At 37.7% G+C, this 15380-nt stretch overlaps 1 protein-coding gene across 1 annotated transcript; it reads right to left on the reverse strand.

Annotated features, from left to right (window-relative positions):
* Positions 1-706: 706 nt before the first annotated feature.
* On the reverse strand, positions 707-1054 carry Rprm (reprimo, TP53 dependent G2 arrest mediator homolog). The gene has a single exon (XM_026403129.2). It carries the CDS (start codon positions 1034-1036, stop codon positions 707-709), a length of 330 nt encoding a protein of 109 aa, XP_026258914.1. The 5' UTR covers positions 1037-1054.
* Between the last annotated feature and the right edge of the window lie 14326 nt (positions 1055-15380).

The raw sequence follows: 15380 nt of genomic DNA on the forward strand, positions 1-15380 counted from the left end.
TTGGAAATACACTAAAAGAAACAATTCACCCCAGTCACATTCGCAGGCTCCCCCTCCCCCCACCCAGTCTCCCAGGATGACAAAACTCTAATCCCCAGGCAGGCAAACAGGCCACTAGGGCAGAAAAGACTTATTTGTATTCAAGCAAACTAGCACAAATTTCCTTAAAACGGCACGTTACAATCAAAGGTTTCATCTCTCCCCGCCAGGGCTGGGGTAGGGGGGAGCTGGAGAGAGTGGGCAAGAATTCGCGCACGATTTGAATGTACCCATTAGGTCTCTTGCGTAGAGTATAAACAGGTCACTTTTCTGGTCACCAGGTGATCGGGACTTCTAGGTCTCTCCCCTGCCCGCCCTCTCCAGCTGTCCCCAGTGCTTGGCCCACCTGCGGGTGGAGAAGGGCTTTCGTCCCGTCGGTCTCCCCGCATCCCACGCAAACAGTAGCTTCCAAAGTTTTGCGCCCTAATCGCTCCCTTTTGCCACCTGCTGCTGAGTTCAGAAGTCAGGGCTCTCTCCTACAGCCAGGTATGGGGACTTCCAGTGGGCTAGAGAGAAACGGATCGCTTTATCCCAAAAGGCAGAAGTCGGGAGAAATAATTGACTCCGACAGGTTTGCTTCGCCCAGTCTCTGACCGCGGTGGACTCAGCTGGGCTGGAGAAGAGCGGAAGGACGGGGTGTGCCTGCTGCTGTGGCCTGGAGGACCCATCAATAGGGCCCCACGACCACCGCTTCAACCTCTTTAGACGGTCTCCGGTCCTTCACCAGAAAGTTGATCATGCCCTCGGACTTGATGAGCAGGTTGCAGCCTAGGAAGAAGATGCCGAAGACCACCGTGAGCGAGAGCACACACATGACGGCGATCTGCACCACGCGCATGATGTACAGGCTGCGCTCGTCCGGGCCAGCCTCCGCGAAGCCGTCGTCGGTCACCACGGATGCCTGGGTGCAGCAGCGCACTGCGCGCTCCAGCGCCTCGCTGCTGTTGGCTAGGAACAGGCCCGCCACGTCGGTCTGGTTGCCCAGCGCGGGATTCATCACGGGAGCAGGCAGCACCCAGGGAGGCTCGAGTCTGAGTGAGAAGGCGGTGGCACGGGAGGAACAGGTGCCGGGCAAGCGCTTACTTGTAGACTTGCTTGCGCGGGGCTGGCTCCTCGCTCTCTCCTTTCGAAAGTGTCCGGACTGTGAGAGTTTCCCAGGAGCTTCTCTAAACGCGCGCTGCAGCCGAGCTCCTCTGCGCGGTCCGCTCCTGCTCAGCCGGTGCTTGTTCCCTGCGCTCGCTCGACTGGGGGCTGTTGGAACTTGGCGGGGCTGGGCCAAGCCCGGCCGTGGGAGGTGCGGGCCGCGGCGGCGGCGGCGGCAGCGACCCGGTGGCTGCTCTGAGCGAACAGCGGCCCCTTCCGGCAGCCGCGCCGCCCTGCTATTGGGCGGTAGGGAAAGCAAAAGGAAGAACCTTTTCTTGCTTTGTTTCTTTTGCAACTCCAATGGTCAGGCAGAGGTCACGGTGCACTTCTGCTTTGGATAATCAAAGAGTTTGTGGAAAAAGGGAGCAACCAATTGAAAGTTTCCGAGGAATCCGGCCATGCCAGCTGTGTGCGTCCTTTGCCGGCCACCCCTCTCACTTTTGGGCAGAAAGAAAGTGGCGAAAATGCTGCAGGTGCCAGATGCTGCTGGCGAATGCACCGGGCCTTTGCCTGAGACTGACTCACTCTCCTGCGAAGGCTTTCTAGTGGAGTGTAGAGTGTGTGTGTTCCCGGGTGAGGTGTCAGGTGGAGTGGGGCGGGGATCTGGGAGTAGACCCCCCCCCCCAGAAATCAAAGAAGGATGAGTGGAGGAGGGGGAAGGAAGAGGGGAAGGAAGAAGAAAGGGAGGAAGGAAAGAAGAAAGGAAGGATGAGCCTCCTCCCCATTCCTCTTTACAAAAGCAATTGTCAGAGCAAAATGAGTTTTATAGTGGTTTTTGAGGCCAAGGAATGAGGTCAGGGGAAGAAGGTGTTCTTCTGTGACCTTTGTGTGAAGGTTGCCAGGAACAGGGTCACCTCTCTGGAAAAGGAGGTGGACAGAGTGATCACGTGCTTGTAATTTTAATTGCAGAGGAGTTTTTGGATGTGCATCCAGTGTTTTTGTCTGTTGGCAATAAATCAGCTATTTAAGTAAATTGGTTATCAACATCCATCACCTAGAATGCTGGCCAACTGCTGGAAGCCTTCCTTGTGCTTCGTAGCAGATGCAGTTCATTCTTAGTCATTGTAAACCAAACTGCAGATGTTTTAGGGGCCTGGTTGAGGCTTTCAACCCATTATGGTTTTGCTGTTGGTTCTGGTGCAAGTTAACATCCCTAGAAATCAGCCTCTCTTCTCTGACTTTGCTTTTCTGAATTCATGTTACTTGTTTCTATTATTCATTTTTACAAGCCTGCCAGATTAAGTATTTTAAGATCCAGAACAACACTTCAAGGATACCCCCACCCCAACTTCCTACTTTCTTTCTCCTCCCTTCTTGATTCTTTAATCTGTAACAGCTAGAAAATAGTAAATTGAAGCCCAGTCTAAACTTCTGATAGAATACTTTTACTGTTTCTATTAAAACACTGTATCTGTCTTGCATTTTTCAACACTACTTTTAATTCCATTCTATTTTTTTATTAAATCCCCTGATATTTTACTCCCCAAGCATCATTTCTTCCATATTCAAAGATTTCCTTGAATGTTTTTCCACTATTTCATGACCAAACATGAATTGAACTGCCTTTTTTTAAGAGTTTTCAATTTTTGGAAGCTTTATTGTGTATCAGCTTCATTAAGTTTGATTCATCTAAGTATCTATTAACATTCTGGGGAAGAGAATGTTAGCTGAAGGTAGCAGAGGGAGAAGTTAGCTGAAAACTCAGCTTCTGGGCCTCACCCACAATTCACTTGGTTTATTGTTTTAGTTTTTCATGATTCAATCAGCCCTGAAGAATGTCTGACCCTTAACAAATTTTTTCTTTGAACAAATTACTCTTAATTGAAAAGAATTTCTTTAAATCTCACCATACAGTTTGTCTGTTTTTGTTCATGTGGGTGATGCATAAGAATGATAGATATATTTTTCATATAATGTACATGTAAGAAAATCATCAAAAATATTAGACAATATAAAGTAATGGTAAAATAAATGATAGAAGCAAGTGACAGGAATTCAGAAAGGCAAAAGGTCAGTGAGGAGAGATTCAGTAGGGATGCTAACTTGCACAGGATTATGTAGAAGGTAGTTGTGGTTGAACAGAGAGGGACTAGTTAGCCCCTTCTTTATGTAACCAATAATTAGTTCATAGTATATTTGTAAGGTCCAGCATGACAAGACCAGAGATACTACCCCCACAAAAACAAAACAACAACCAAGACAAACAAAAAATTAAAAAAAAAAACGCTGAAAATGTTATTTGAATAATTTTCAAAATTTGAGTATATTTAGATCTGGGATCTAATATATTTAGATAGTGTCAAGAGAAGTAAGGCAACACTGTTTCTTTTCTTTCAGCTGTAACTATTAACCAGCCACAAAATTGCTGAATCAGAAGATAATGCCAATTCCACATAAACTTAGATCTCCAGTTTGTTAAAAATAAACAAACAAAAATCAAAGAAAGAAAACAATAGTTTTGTTTCCTTTCTTTCCCCCATCCCTCTTCTTTTGTTGAGTAAAATTGCTTGGAGTGCTCAAATGGAATTTCACCATAAACCTAGTAGTACAAAAATTACATTTATCACTCAATCCTTAGTGGATATAAAGAAGCCTGTATTTCCAGAACTCTCATTTTTTAGAACTTCTCTACAGAAAACTTTTATTTATCTTTTTCTTTTATATTTTGGGTACAGAGGCTCATCTCAGCTCTACTTCTGTTCTTCCCTTGTTTCCTGGAAAAGTCTTACAAGTGTAGGAAAGAAACCTTTAATAAATGTAATATAAAAATCTTAATATTCAGAAAATAGGGGGTGATTTAATGTGAGAAACATTCATAATTCACTTTGTGTTTTATATACATGGGAGAACTCTGAATGTAGTCAACAACTAACCTCTTCTACTTCACTGAAATAAATAAATTTGATTGTTCAATATTTCATGATATATATAACACAATGACAGAAACACTTGCTTACTCTTTCTGGAAACTACATCTTTTACATACAATGAAGTTCACACAGATATTCCAGGCCAATATTGATGGCAACTGTAATCTGGAGCTTGAATAGCCTTAAAGTAGGACCAGATACTTTCAATACCAAAACCTTTTTCTAGACTCTTTATTTGTGTATATTATGGAAATATTAAATATACATTTAAAAAATGAAAGTATAAGATATTTAAAGTATATTTATTTCTTTGGGGCAAGCATTTTTCCTAAATAAATTACACTGTATTTCACAAGATAAGCAGGATAAAGAGTAAGAACTCACATTCAGAAGTCATTCAGAATAGCAATATCAATACCTGAAATACAAGAAGAAAGTCAGAAATAAGCAGCATAGATCATTGAACCACCAAAGTAGCCAAACAAATAAGCTCAGATATTTTACTCTTAGACTGACTTCTTATCTTCTCTCTCATAATCTATGCACTTTGATTTTCCATGCAGTTTTAACTCTCGTTTTAACTGTTTTTCTTGAGGGCAAGTTATTAATATCAATACATGGTTGAAAATGAGGAAATAACTAGAAACACAGGTGCTTTTCTGACAACCAGTAGTGACACCAGAAGGAACAAAAGAAAACGTTAAACAGCATGCACAGATTTTCTCAGAGCTGAAGAGTATTAGTTTGGACACGTTTAATATAGAGGCAAATGTCTTTAATGGTGGGGAGCCCAGCAAAATGTGTAAAGGCATAGTTTTGAATCTGGCTGTTTTCACAAGATTAAATCAGAAATTCTGGGGAATGGAACCAGATGATGACTTCAAATTGTACTACAGAGTTATAGTAATAAAAAACTTAATGGTACAGGAATTAAAAAAAAAATCCCACTAGTGGTGGGATATTGGGTAAGATTTGTGTGTCTCATTTACTTATCTATAAAATAGGGGTACTCTTCCACAGGATTTTGAAAGGATTGACCTATTATTATATGAAAATAACTGGGAATAGTATCTAGCACATAGTAAACCTGAAATAAATATAGATTGCAATAGTTTCTTAAAAACATCAATGCCCATAAGTCATTAAAAGAAAACATTAAATTTGCCCAATATTTTTCTTTTTAGAAGCCTGGAAAATGAGTGACACATTTTAGGAAGATTTCCATGTAAGGGGATTGAAGGATATAGAGATATCAGAGCCCTTATGTATTGGTGGAGATGTGGAATGATGTAGCCACTTGGGAAAATAGTACATTCTTAAAAGAATTAAAGATTGAACACCTATATAATCAAGTAGTTCCACATCTAGGTATATACTCCCCCAAATTGAAAACATGGACTCAGACAGGTATTTGTAAACCAATGTTTATAGCAGCATTGTTCACAAGAGCTGGAAGATGAAAACAACACAAATGTCTATCAATAAATGAAACAATAAACAAAATGTGGCATATGCATAAATAGTATTCAATTTTAAAAAGAAATAAAATTCTGATACATGCTACAATATGGATGAAATTTGAAGACATTATGTTAAGTGAAAGAAGCCAGATACCAAAGGATATAATATTGTATGATTCCATTAATATGAGGTACCTAGACTAGCCAGATTCATAAAGACAGACAGTAGAATGGTGGTTACCAGGGGTTGGAGAGAGAGGGTAACAGGAAGTTATTGTTTAATAGGTACAGAATTTCACTTGGGGAAGATTATAAGTCTTGGGGGTAGATACTGTTAATGTATGCACAATAATACAAATGTATTTAATGCAACTGCATTGTATACATGAAAATTGTTAAAATGTCAAGTTGTATGTTTTGCATGCCTTACAACAATAAAAAATTTAAATAATTCAAGAAGACCTAACATAGATTTATACAGCTTGGGAAATTCAGAAAAATCAGAAAATAATCCCCCACATTCATTCATCACCTTCATAGCTCGAAGATAATCATCCTTAGTAATATAAAATATTTTTTTCTTGTCTTTTTGCTATGTTTTATGTAATATAGTCATGATCAATCAATATAAAATTGTATACCTTGTATACAATTTCATACTTGTTTTCCCTTCTTATTACTATAAGCATTGTCCCATGGCATTAAAAACTTATATGCACAGTTTAATGAGAATAGTACTTTACTATATGAACATACCATTTTTCATTAAACCATGACCTATAACTGAACATTTATGTTTATCTCAAATATTGCTTTTGAATCAATTATATACATAGAACTTTTTTTCTCTTTAAGTGTCTTCTATATTTAGATTGCACAAATGTACAATGGATTTACAAAATTGCAATTTTTGTGAAAACAACATCGTATTTTGAAAAAGCCAGGAACAGCCAAATTATTTGAACGAAGGTTATATCAGTCTTCAAGCCTATATGTAGAGCATGCAAGTACCCATTTTATCCTACCCTCTGGAGAAGGAATTCTCAAGTTAATTTTGACACCCAAACCAAACCCACAGGGATTAAATCAGAAATTCTGGGAATGGAACCAGGTTATGACTTTAAGTTATACTACAGAGTTATAGTAACAAAAAACTGCATGGTACTGGCATAGAAACAGACACATAGAACATGGTATAGAATAGGAGACACATTGATAATTATCTGATCCTTGAGAAATGCTAAAATCATACATTAGAGAGAAGACAACTTTTTAAACAAATGGTGCTAGAAAACTGGCAATTCACATGTAGAAGAATCAAACTAGACTCTTATCTTTCAACCTCCACAAAAGTCTACTCAAAGTGGACCAAAGACTTAGGAGCAATACAAGCAACTATGCAGCTCCTAGGAGAAAACATAGGATCAACACTGTCACATGTAGGCACAGGTAATGATTTTCTCAATAGCACCCTTAAAATGCAGGAAATAGTGCCAAGAGTTACTCAATGGTAGGGCATCAAATTAAAAAGCTTTTACACAGCAAAGAAAACAATTAGGAATGTGAAGAGAGAACCTGCAGAATGGGAGAAAATCATTGCCCAACTACTCTTCTGACAGAGAATTAATATTTAAAATATATAAAGACTTCAAATAAACACCAAAGAAACCTATTAACCCAATTAACAAATGAGCAAAAGAATTAAAAAGACACTTCTCAAAAAAGAAAAAGAAAAAGAAAGAAAGAAAGAAAGAAAGAAAGAAAGAAAGAAAGAAAGAAAGAAAGGCAAATAACCATCATCATTAGCAATTAAGGAAATGGAATTCAAAATTACAGTGAGATTTCATCTCACATCAGTCAGAATAGTAGCCATCAAGAATACAAATAATAATAAATGCTGAAGAGGTTGTGAAGAAAAAGGAACACCTTTACACTGTTGATGGCATTGTAAATTAGTACAACCCCTATGAAAATCATCAAAGACTAGGCATGGAACCCCCATAGGACCCAGCTTTACCACTCCTCAGTATTTATCCTGAACAATTAAAGCCATCATACAAACTTGTCTTCTGAATCATCCTCTGTGTTTCTGCTTTGGTGGGTCTGGTAGGAGTATAGATTAATATTTTCAATGAGTGCCCCAGGAAAAACTGTTCTTGAATACCAAGTATTATGACTTAAAAAAACTTGTAGTTGCAAGTTTGATAGGAAAAAAAAAGGTATCTTGTTTGAAGTTACGTGTTATTATTGTGGTGGACAATTTTTCACATTTTAAATTCTGCTTTGTAAACTTTATGGTCAGACCTTTATATAATTTGTGATTATATCATTAATTTATAATATCTGCCATTATCAAATGCATTAAACCTTGTTTAACATATTTGTAAATATGTTTCCAGTTTATTGACTTTTAAATTCAGCTGTATTCTTTTTGAGCAAATGGATTTATATTACATGTATAAATATATCAACATTTTCATCTGTGATTTCTTTCATTGCCCTTCAATTAGATAATTTAACCAAATGTAGAATTTAATTATAATATGTATTACTTTTAAAAACTTTTTTTTGTATTTTCATTGCTTTACATTTAACATAATAGATTATTTGGATGACATTTTTCATAAAAAAATTTACCCCTACCGTAAACATTCCCTCAGTAGGTAAATAATAATAGTGACAAAATTCAAAAGATTAGAACATCAATTTTTTTTGCAATAGACAAAATGTAGCTTTTCATTTTAATTAAAATTATATACTTTAAGTTTCTAAAATACAGAGACTAATTTATATTTGTAAAATAAATGGTGTTCAAACTTATTATTTGCTAAAGTAGTTCAGAGGAAAAAACAGCCAGGTGGTAGAAACAATAACAGTTCAAGGAAGTGATTGTGTCTTCCTCTCTTATTTAAATACCTTCCTTGGATCTCTCACCTGGTGACATCTGGTGACAGTTGACTTCTTTCTGTGGGAAGAGAATGCAGACTATCTTTGTGCTAACAGATGACCCTGTGGAGTCAGGGCTTTTTTAAATGCACAGGCATGTGGAATAATGTCATGAATAGCAGCCACAATGCTCTCATCAGTTAATGCTTTTTAAGGGCCAAGAAAAAAGCATGTAATAACTCACCCCAAGCTTGATTAAAAAATCCTGACCATTGAACATGGTGAATTTTCAGAATGATACATCATAGACCTGTGCCATCCTATTTTTAGATGTGCAGCATACAAAATTTTTGCCTCCACAGAAGTTATTCTTTCACCCTGATTTTCTGCCCACTCTAAAGTATGTATGATTGAGATGTTAAAGTGAGAAAGGCACTGGGAAGCTTAAAACTTTTTTTGCTACTGATGCATCCCTTCCCACATTTAATGGAATAAGAATCACACCAGCCTCAACAGAGGAAGAAGCAGGTGGATACAAAGAGGCACGTAAAAAGCCATTCCTCAAATTTCTCAGTCAGCTCAATTAGTCTGAGAAAGAATTCTATCTGCTAGTTTCTATAAAACAAGTTTGTGCTATTTGATTCCAATATTTATATAAAGGTTTGGAGGAGAAATCATTTTGGAAGAAAAGGAGCGAAACAAAAAAATTTCTATAATAGCATGTTCAGTTTTGACTAGTATGTTGGAGCTCATGAAGATTTATATCTTGTGCAAATTTGTAGACACAGTGGAGGGAAACAATGAAGGTCACCAATTTCCAGATAACAAGCAGGAGTGGCAGCATTTCTACATTTATACATTGATCATGGTGGCAGCAATAGTCCAGCATTTACTGTACACACACCTGTGATCCTGCAGCTGAAAGATATTAAAAGTCAATGTGATAGATGTCACTGGGCATGTTGCTTGCCAACATTGCTCTGCTCAATTTCCTTATCTTTCAACATCTACCCTTCCTTCTGGGAATTTTATGACAAATAGTGTATTTGTTCCAGAAACAATTATGAAGCACCTTACGTGCATAACACTATCTAGGGTTACAGAGCTAAGGGACACAATCTCCGCTTTATAGGAATTGGGAAAGGAGACCAGAAAGATGTAATTATTGTAGCTTGTGAAAACTTCTATATGAAATATATGAAGACCATATACTCCAGATGGGGCCTTGGGAGGGGGTGGTAATGCAGACACGTGAGCTGAGTCTTTAAGGAGGCAAGCTAGCAACCTGAAACATGCCAAAAGCAACAAGGCACAAAAGAACACAGATTTTACTTTTCTGCATCTGCAAGTAGTTCTGTATTTTTGGAGTATGGACAACTACAAATCGTGGAATGAACAAAGAATTTAGAGACGGTAGATCACAGGGCTTTTTATGTCACTGTACAGAATTTGGATTTCCACTTGAAAGCCATGGGGAGAAATTGAAGGGTTTTAAGTGGCCAACCAAAAAAGTCAGATTTACATTTTAGAAGGAATCTCTGTAGGCACTAGTAAAGAGTGCTAAGGTAAATAAAACTTCTGGGTTGATTATGAAGTCTTGCACCTTAGACATTAAATAAATTATACTAGAGATGTCTGGTGGTTCAGAGAAGTGGCTCATCATTTCCAGATTGTGAACATTTCCCAAACAGCATCTGGAACATGAGCATCTGCTTTTTGGTGTCAGTTTCTTTAGTTGTTCTGGATACCTTTTTGAAAGAGGACATTGTCCCCATGGTAAAGGTAAACTTGACTGAAATGACCAGAGGAGGCATTTCTGCCAGGTGAGCCTGTGTTATTTCTTCGTGATGACTGCTCTTCTTGTTGTAGTCTAGCTCTGCTTTCAGCACGTCATGTTCATAACACTGAACAGTGACTCAGCCCTTTTTGCCAGGGTGTTCTCTCAGGCACCATTTGTTTCTAAGCATCTCACAGCTATAATTCATTGCTCCAAGTAAAGCTTTTGTGATGCTTCACAAGTAAGTTTTTTTTTTTTTTAAACTCTTCTGGGTGTCCCACTTTCTCTTTGATAGTGCCAATCAGCTCCACAATCTGCCCAGCTAATGATGTCTTTGGTGGCTTTCGAATCCAGCTGGTGGTCTGACTGCAATCTACACCATTGCTGGAAAGCCTGCCTTCAATTCAATCTCTATAGAGCTCATGAAGTGGCATTGTCACAACTCATCCAAATTCTGCACGATGCATCTCTAATACTTCTAAAGCTATTTCCAATATTAGACAACTGAGACTACAAAGGGGTCAGGGGACTGGAACCTGATATGGTTTGAATGTGTCCTCTCCAAAATTAACATGTTTCCAATGTATTAGTGTTAGGAGGTGGTGCCTTTAAAAGGTGATTAGGCCATGAATGGCTCCTCCCTTTTGCACGGACATAATGAGGAAGTTTGTTCTCTTTTGCCCTCTGCATTCTACTATGTGAGGTTGCAACAAGAAGGCCCTCACAAGTGCTGGGACCTTGATTTTGAACTTCTTAGCCTCCAGAACTGTAAGAAATTAATTTCTATTTTTTAAATAAGCTACCCAGTATTTTGGTGTCTCATTATAACAGTATGGACTAAGACAAAAAGTGGTATCCAGGAGTAGGGTGTTGCTAAAATAATACTCAAAATGAAGAGGGTGCTTTGAAACTGGGAAATGGATAGAGGCTGAGAGAGTTTGAAGCGAATGCTGGAAAAAAAAACTTGGATTTCCATGAACGAAGAATTGAGTGCAGTTCTGGTGAGGACCCAGGAGATGGGAGCTGTAGGGAAAGCCTGAATCTTCTTAGAGACTCCTTAAGCTTTCCTAAACTAAACGTTGATAGAAATTTGGATGGTAAGGACTGTTGTGATGAGGCCTCAGAAATGAAGAGCAAGGTATTGAAATCTGGAGGAAGGGCCATCCTTGGTATATGGCAGCAAAGAACTTGGCTAAAGTTATGTCTGTGACCTAGGATTTTATGGAAGGCAGAACTTGAAAGTGATGAACTAGGATATTTCACAGAAGAAATCTCTAAGCAGAAAAATGTTGAAGGAAGTTGTAACTGCTTTTAGTAAAATGAGAGAAGAGAAATGAGTTAAAGTAGAATTTATAACTAAAAGGAAAGCAATATGTAAAAATCTGGAAAATTCTCAGTCTAGTTATGTGAAGAAGTGTGCTCGCAGAGCTACCTAGGGTACAGCCAAGCTACTGTTTGATAAGGAGAGGAGGAGGGCTAGAAGGAAACTAGGTGTTATTTATCAAGAAAATGGAAGAATGACACAGAAGGCATTGTGGAGAGCTTTGAGGTTCCCGGCCCATCACAGACCCAGAGTATTAGGGATCTGGGATAGAGAATTCCTTCAGGGGACAGACCCTGGGTTCTCATGGGATCTAGGGGTTGTCTGCCCAAGACCATCTTAGGAAACCATTTCCTGCATTCAGGTGCAGAGGTCCTGGGCCATCACTACTATGACACAAATGAATCCAGGTGTGACTCAGACCAGTGCTCCAGAGGGTGCAGGTGGTGAGCCTTGTTGGTAATTCTTCAGGTGTACAGAGTATAAGAGCTGTGGATGTTCTTCCACCTAGATGTCAAAGAGACCCAGGCAGAGACCTGCCAATGGAGGAGAGCTGCCACAGAGAATCCTCACTAGGATGAACTTAATTGGACCCGTGGGGGGAGAATAGTACAGCCATTAGTGTCCAGAGCTGACCTGGGAAAGTCAGAGCCACGTGATTTCAATGTGTGATGTGAATCCTGAAGTGTGGCCCGTGCCTAGCAAAGCCATGGCTCATCCCTCACCCTGTAGTGTCCAGAAGACCAGGTGTGTAGTCAAAGATGATCCTCCAATGCTAATATTTAACGTTATTTGTCTTTTTGGGTTTTAGACTTACTTGGGCCCTATTGCCCCATCTTTCTTTCTTATTGCTCCTTTTCAGAATGGAAATGTCTGTGCTATGCCTGTCTCATCATTGCATTTTGGAAATCCATAACCTGTTTGATATCACAGGCTCAGAGCAGGAGAGAAATTTGCAGGAGAGAAATTTGCCTGAGGATGAATTGTGCCTTGAGTCTCACTCATATCTGATTTAGATAAGACTTGGTTTGAATGGTTTGTCTCCAAAAATCAGGCAATAAGGTTTCTCCCTTTCAGCTGGGATTGAGAGATTTTACAAAGGGGCTTGATGGGTGGAGTTCCTCCTGTATTGCCTTTCTACTTCTGCTGAATGAGGACATAGCAAGAAGTCTACAGGATGCCATTGACTTGGTCTTTGATTTCCCAGTCTCTAGAAATTGAGAAATAAATCTATGTTTTTCTATAAGTCACCCAATCTGTGAATTTTATTATAATAGTACTAAATGGACTGAGAACCCATCCCACCTTTTATCTATATGTTTTTCATTGACACACAAAGCATGGCATATTTTGGAATATATAGCAATGAAAATGAATAAGAATTGCCTATAGTAAAATGGATGAGTCTCAGAAACAATGTTTAGAAATATATCAAGAGGAAGAATATATATACAGAACAAGGCATTTTCTTTTTAGCAGAAACCAATACCCACCTTTTAAATGGTTGATTTCTAAGTGTTAAACATCTTTCAATGTCCCCTAAAGTACAAAAAATTATTTGAATGACATTTTTACATTTAGAGAAAAAGAAGAGATAGTTGGTGGGGCATACTTATTTATTTTCACTCCAAGCTTATAGTTCACTGTTGTGGACAGTGTCATTACTCATTACTACTTACAAATTGAATTACAAATCTCCAAACTGTTTAATAATCAATAATGGCTGAAGAAAAAAAAATAGTGAGATCAGTGGGATACAATTGATTCTTAGGATACCTTGTTTCTCAGACTGAAAAGTCAATTGTGTTGAGAATAGCATATCAAAACTTGCAAGGTAAAATTTCTTAGTATGCATAGTTAGACTGTGTCACTCAAAAATGGAAGCTTTGTGCAGGGTGAGAAATAGAGGTTTAATTTCATTTTGTTACATATATTTAATCAATTTTCCAGCACCATTTGTCGAATAGGCTATCTTTTCTCCAGTAAAAGTTTTGGGGGCCTTTGTCTATTATGAGGTAAGTGTATTTTGTGGGTTTTTCTCTGTGTCTTGTATTCTGTACCACTGGTCTACTTGTCTGCTTTAGTGCCAATACCATGCTTTTTCTGTTACCATAGCTGCATGACCCATGTGATACTACAACATGTACAATCAGGAAAATGAAAAATTATACTCCATTTATGTATGATACAGCAAAGTGCAAAAATGTAGTCTACTGTCATGTATAACTAATTGGAACAAATAAAAAAATTTAAAAAGAGGAAGCATTAGCAGTGCAACATTTAATAAGCTTGCAGCTTGCTGCTGTTCTGTCCAGAACATGAAATTGATTTGTGCACTACATGTGACAGGAATATCTCTTCTGCCTGTGGATAATATTCTAATAGCATTAAAAGTTAACTGTATTTTTCATAAAATTATTGAAAATCTAAAAAATATTCAATCTTTGAATTATTCAGAGAAAATGAGTTATATATGGAAATCTAAAACTATTGACATTTTGCCTGTTTAAGAAATTATCAATAATATGTTTAGACAGAAGGGAGATGTATAATTCAATAATCCAAAAAAATAGGAGGTGAAGCTCAGAGTGGAACACTTGCCTAGTATTTGTAAAGCCTTGGGTTTGATCCCCAACACTGGATCAAACCCAGAAAAAAAAAAACTGAAAGGAAAAAATTCTTTTAAGATATCAACCTATAAAATACACATGAAGAACTCAAGGAATATGTAAAATTGTTATGAGAAATACAAAACTTTAGAGAGACTAGAATAAATACAGGACGAAAAGAAATGGAGAGACTTCATGTTAAGAAAGAAAAATACTTAAAGATGGCGTTTTCGTTACAAGCTAAATTAATGCAATTATCATTAAAATCTTAATGGGATTAAATTGTAAGATGATAAATTTTATGTTCATGGGAGCGAGTTGTTGTACATGTGAAAAATGTGATTAGGGAGGATTTGGTCTATTAGACTTTAAAGCCCCTGAGCAAGAATGAAAAGAAAGATCAGAGTGGTATAGAACACATGACCATGAAAATACTGGGGGAGGTGGGGGTGTCTATTTTTGGACTCAATTCTGTTCTACTGGTCTTTGTCCTTTCACCAATACCACACATAAAGTGTTTTTTTTTTTTCTAAATTGTTCTGAGTATTCTGGGTCACTCTAATTTCTACATAGTTTTTTATAATAATTTGATCATTTATAGTTTAAAATATGTAGAAACTTTTGATTGGAATTGTTTTAGGAAAATACATTTACATTTGGGGAATTAACATTTAAATAAAATTTTAGTGTTTGACTTTCCTCACCCCTCATTAATAGTCTATTGCAATGAATTCTCCTTATCATTGTCCCTTTTTCTTTAGCTCAACAAATTTACATAAAACATGGTTTCTTTTAGTATAATGTTTCTGAAAACTTTCCAAAGAACCCCAAATAACAATAGGAAATAAATACTTAATTCCTAGGAAATCTGGGAGCACAGCTTGAGATTCACTGTGCAAAATTTCTAAGTTTCTTTTTTTTCCCCAGCTAAATAATTGATGTGAGTTTTGAGTTGTATTGCATAAAAACATTTGTTTGATCTTACTTCAAAATTGCTTACAAAATGGAAAAATCAAACTAAAAATGTCCTAGCTTTTTAAAATAGTCTTTTCAGTTCCATCAGTTTCCAATAATTGAGTAAAAAGAAGAGCATGGATTTTTTTTTTCTGAATGTATAAAATTATAGAGGCCATAAATATAAAATCCTTCTATTCCAAATATCCACTATCTTTGTTTGTTTGTTTGCTTGCTTTTCAATATAATGCTGTTCAGTGAGGTTCATTATTCTTTAAAGTGGTATTTCTTGAAATAGGGCATGATAGGTAACGTCGATTT

The sequence above is a fragment of the Urocitellus parryii genome, chromosome 1 (genome assembly GCF_045843805.1).
Source record: "Urocitellus parryii isolate mUroPar1 chromosome 1, mUroPar1.hap1, whole genome shotgun sequence".
NCBI lineage: Eukaryota > Metazoa > Chordata > Mammalia > Rodentia > Sciuridae > Urocitellus > Urocitellus parryii.

Coding starts and splice junctions, on each gene's coding strand:
- Rprm (XM_026403129.2), bottom strand. CDS start 1,036: ATGAATCCCGCGCTGGGCAACCAGACCGACGTGGCGGGCCTGTTCCTA.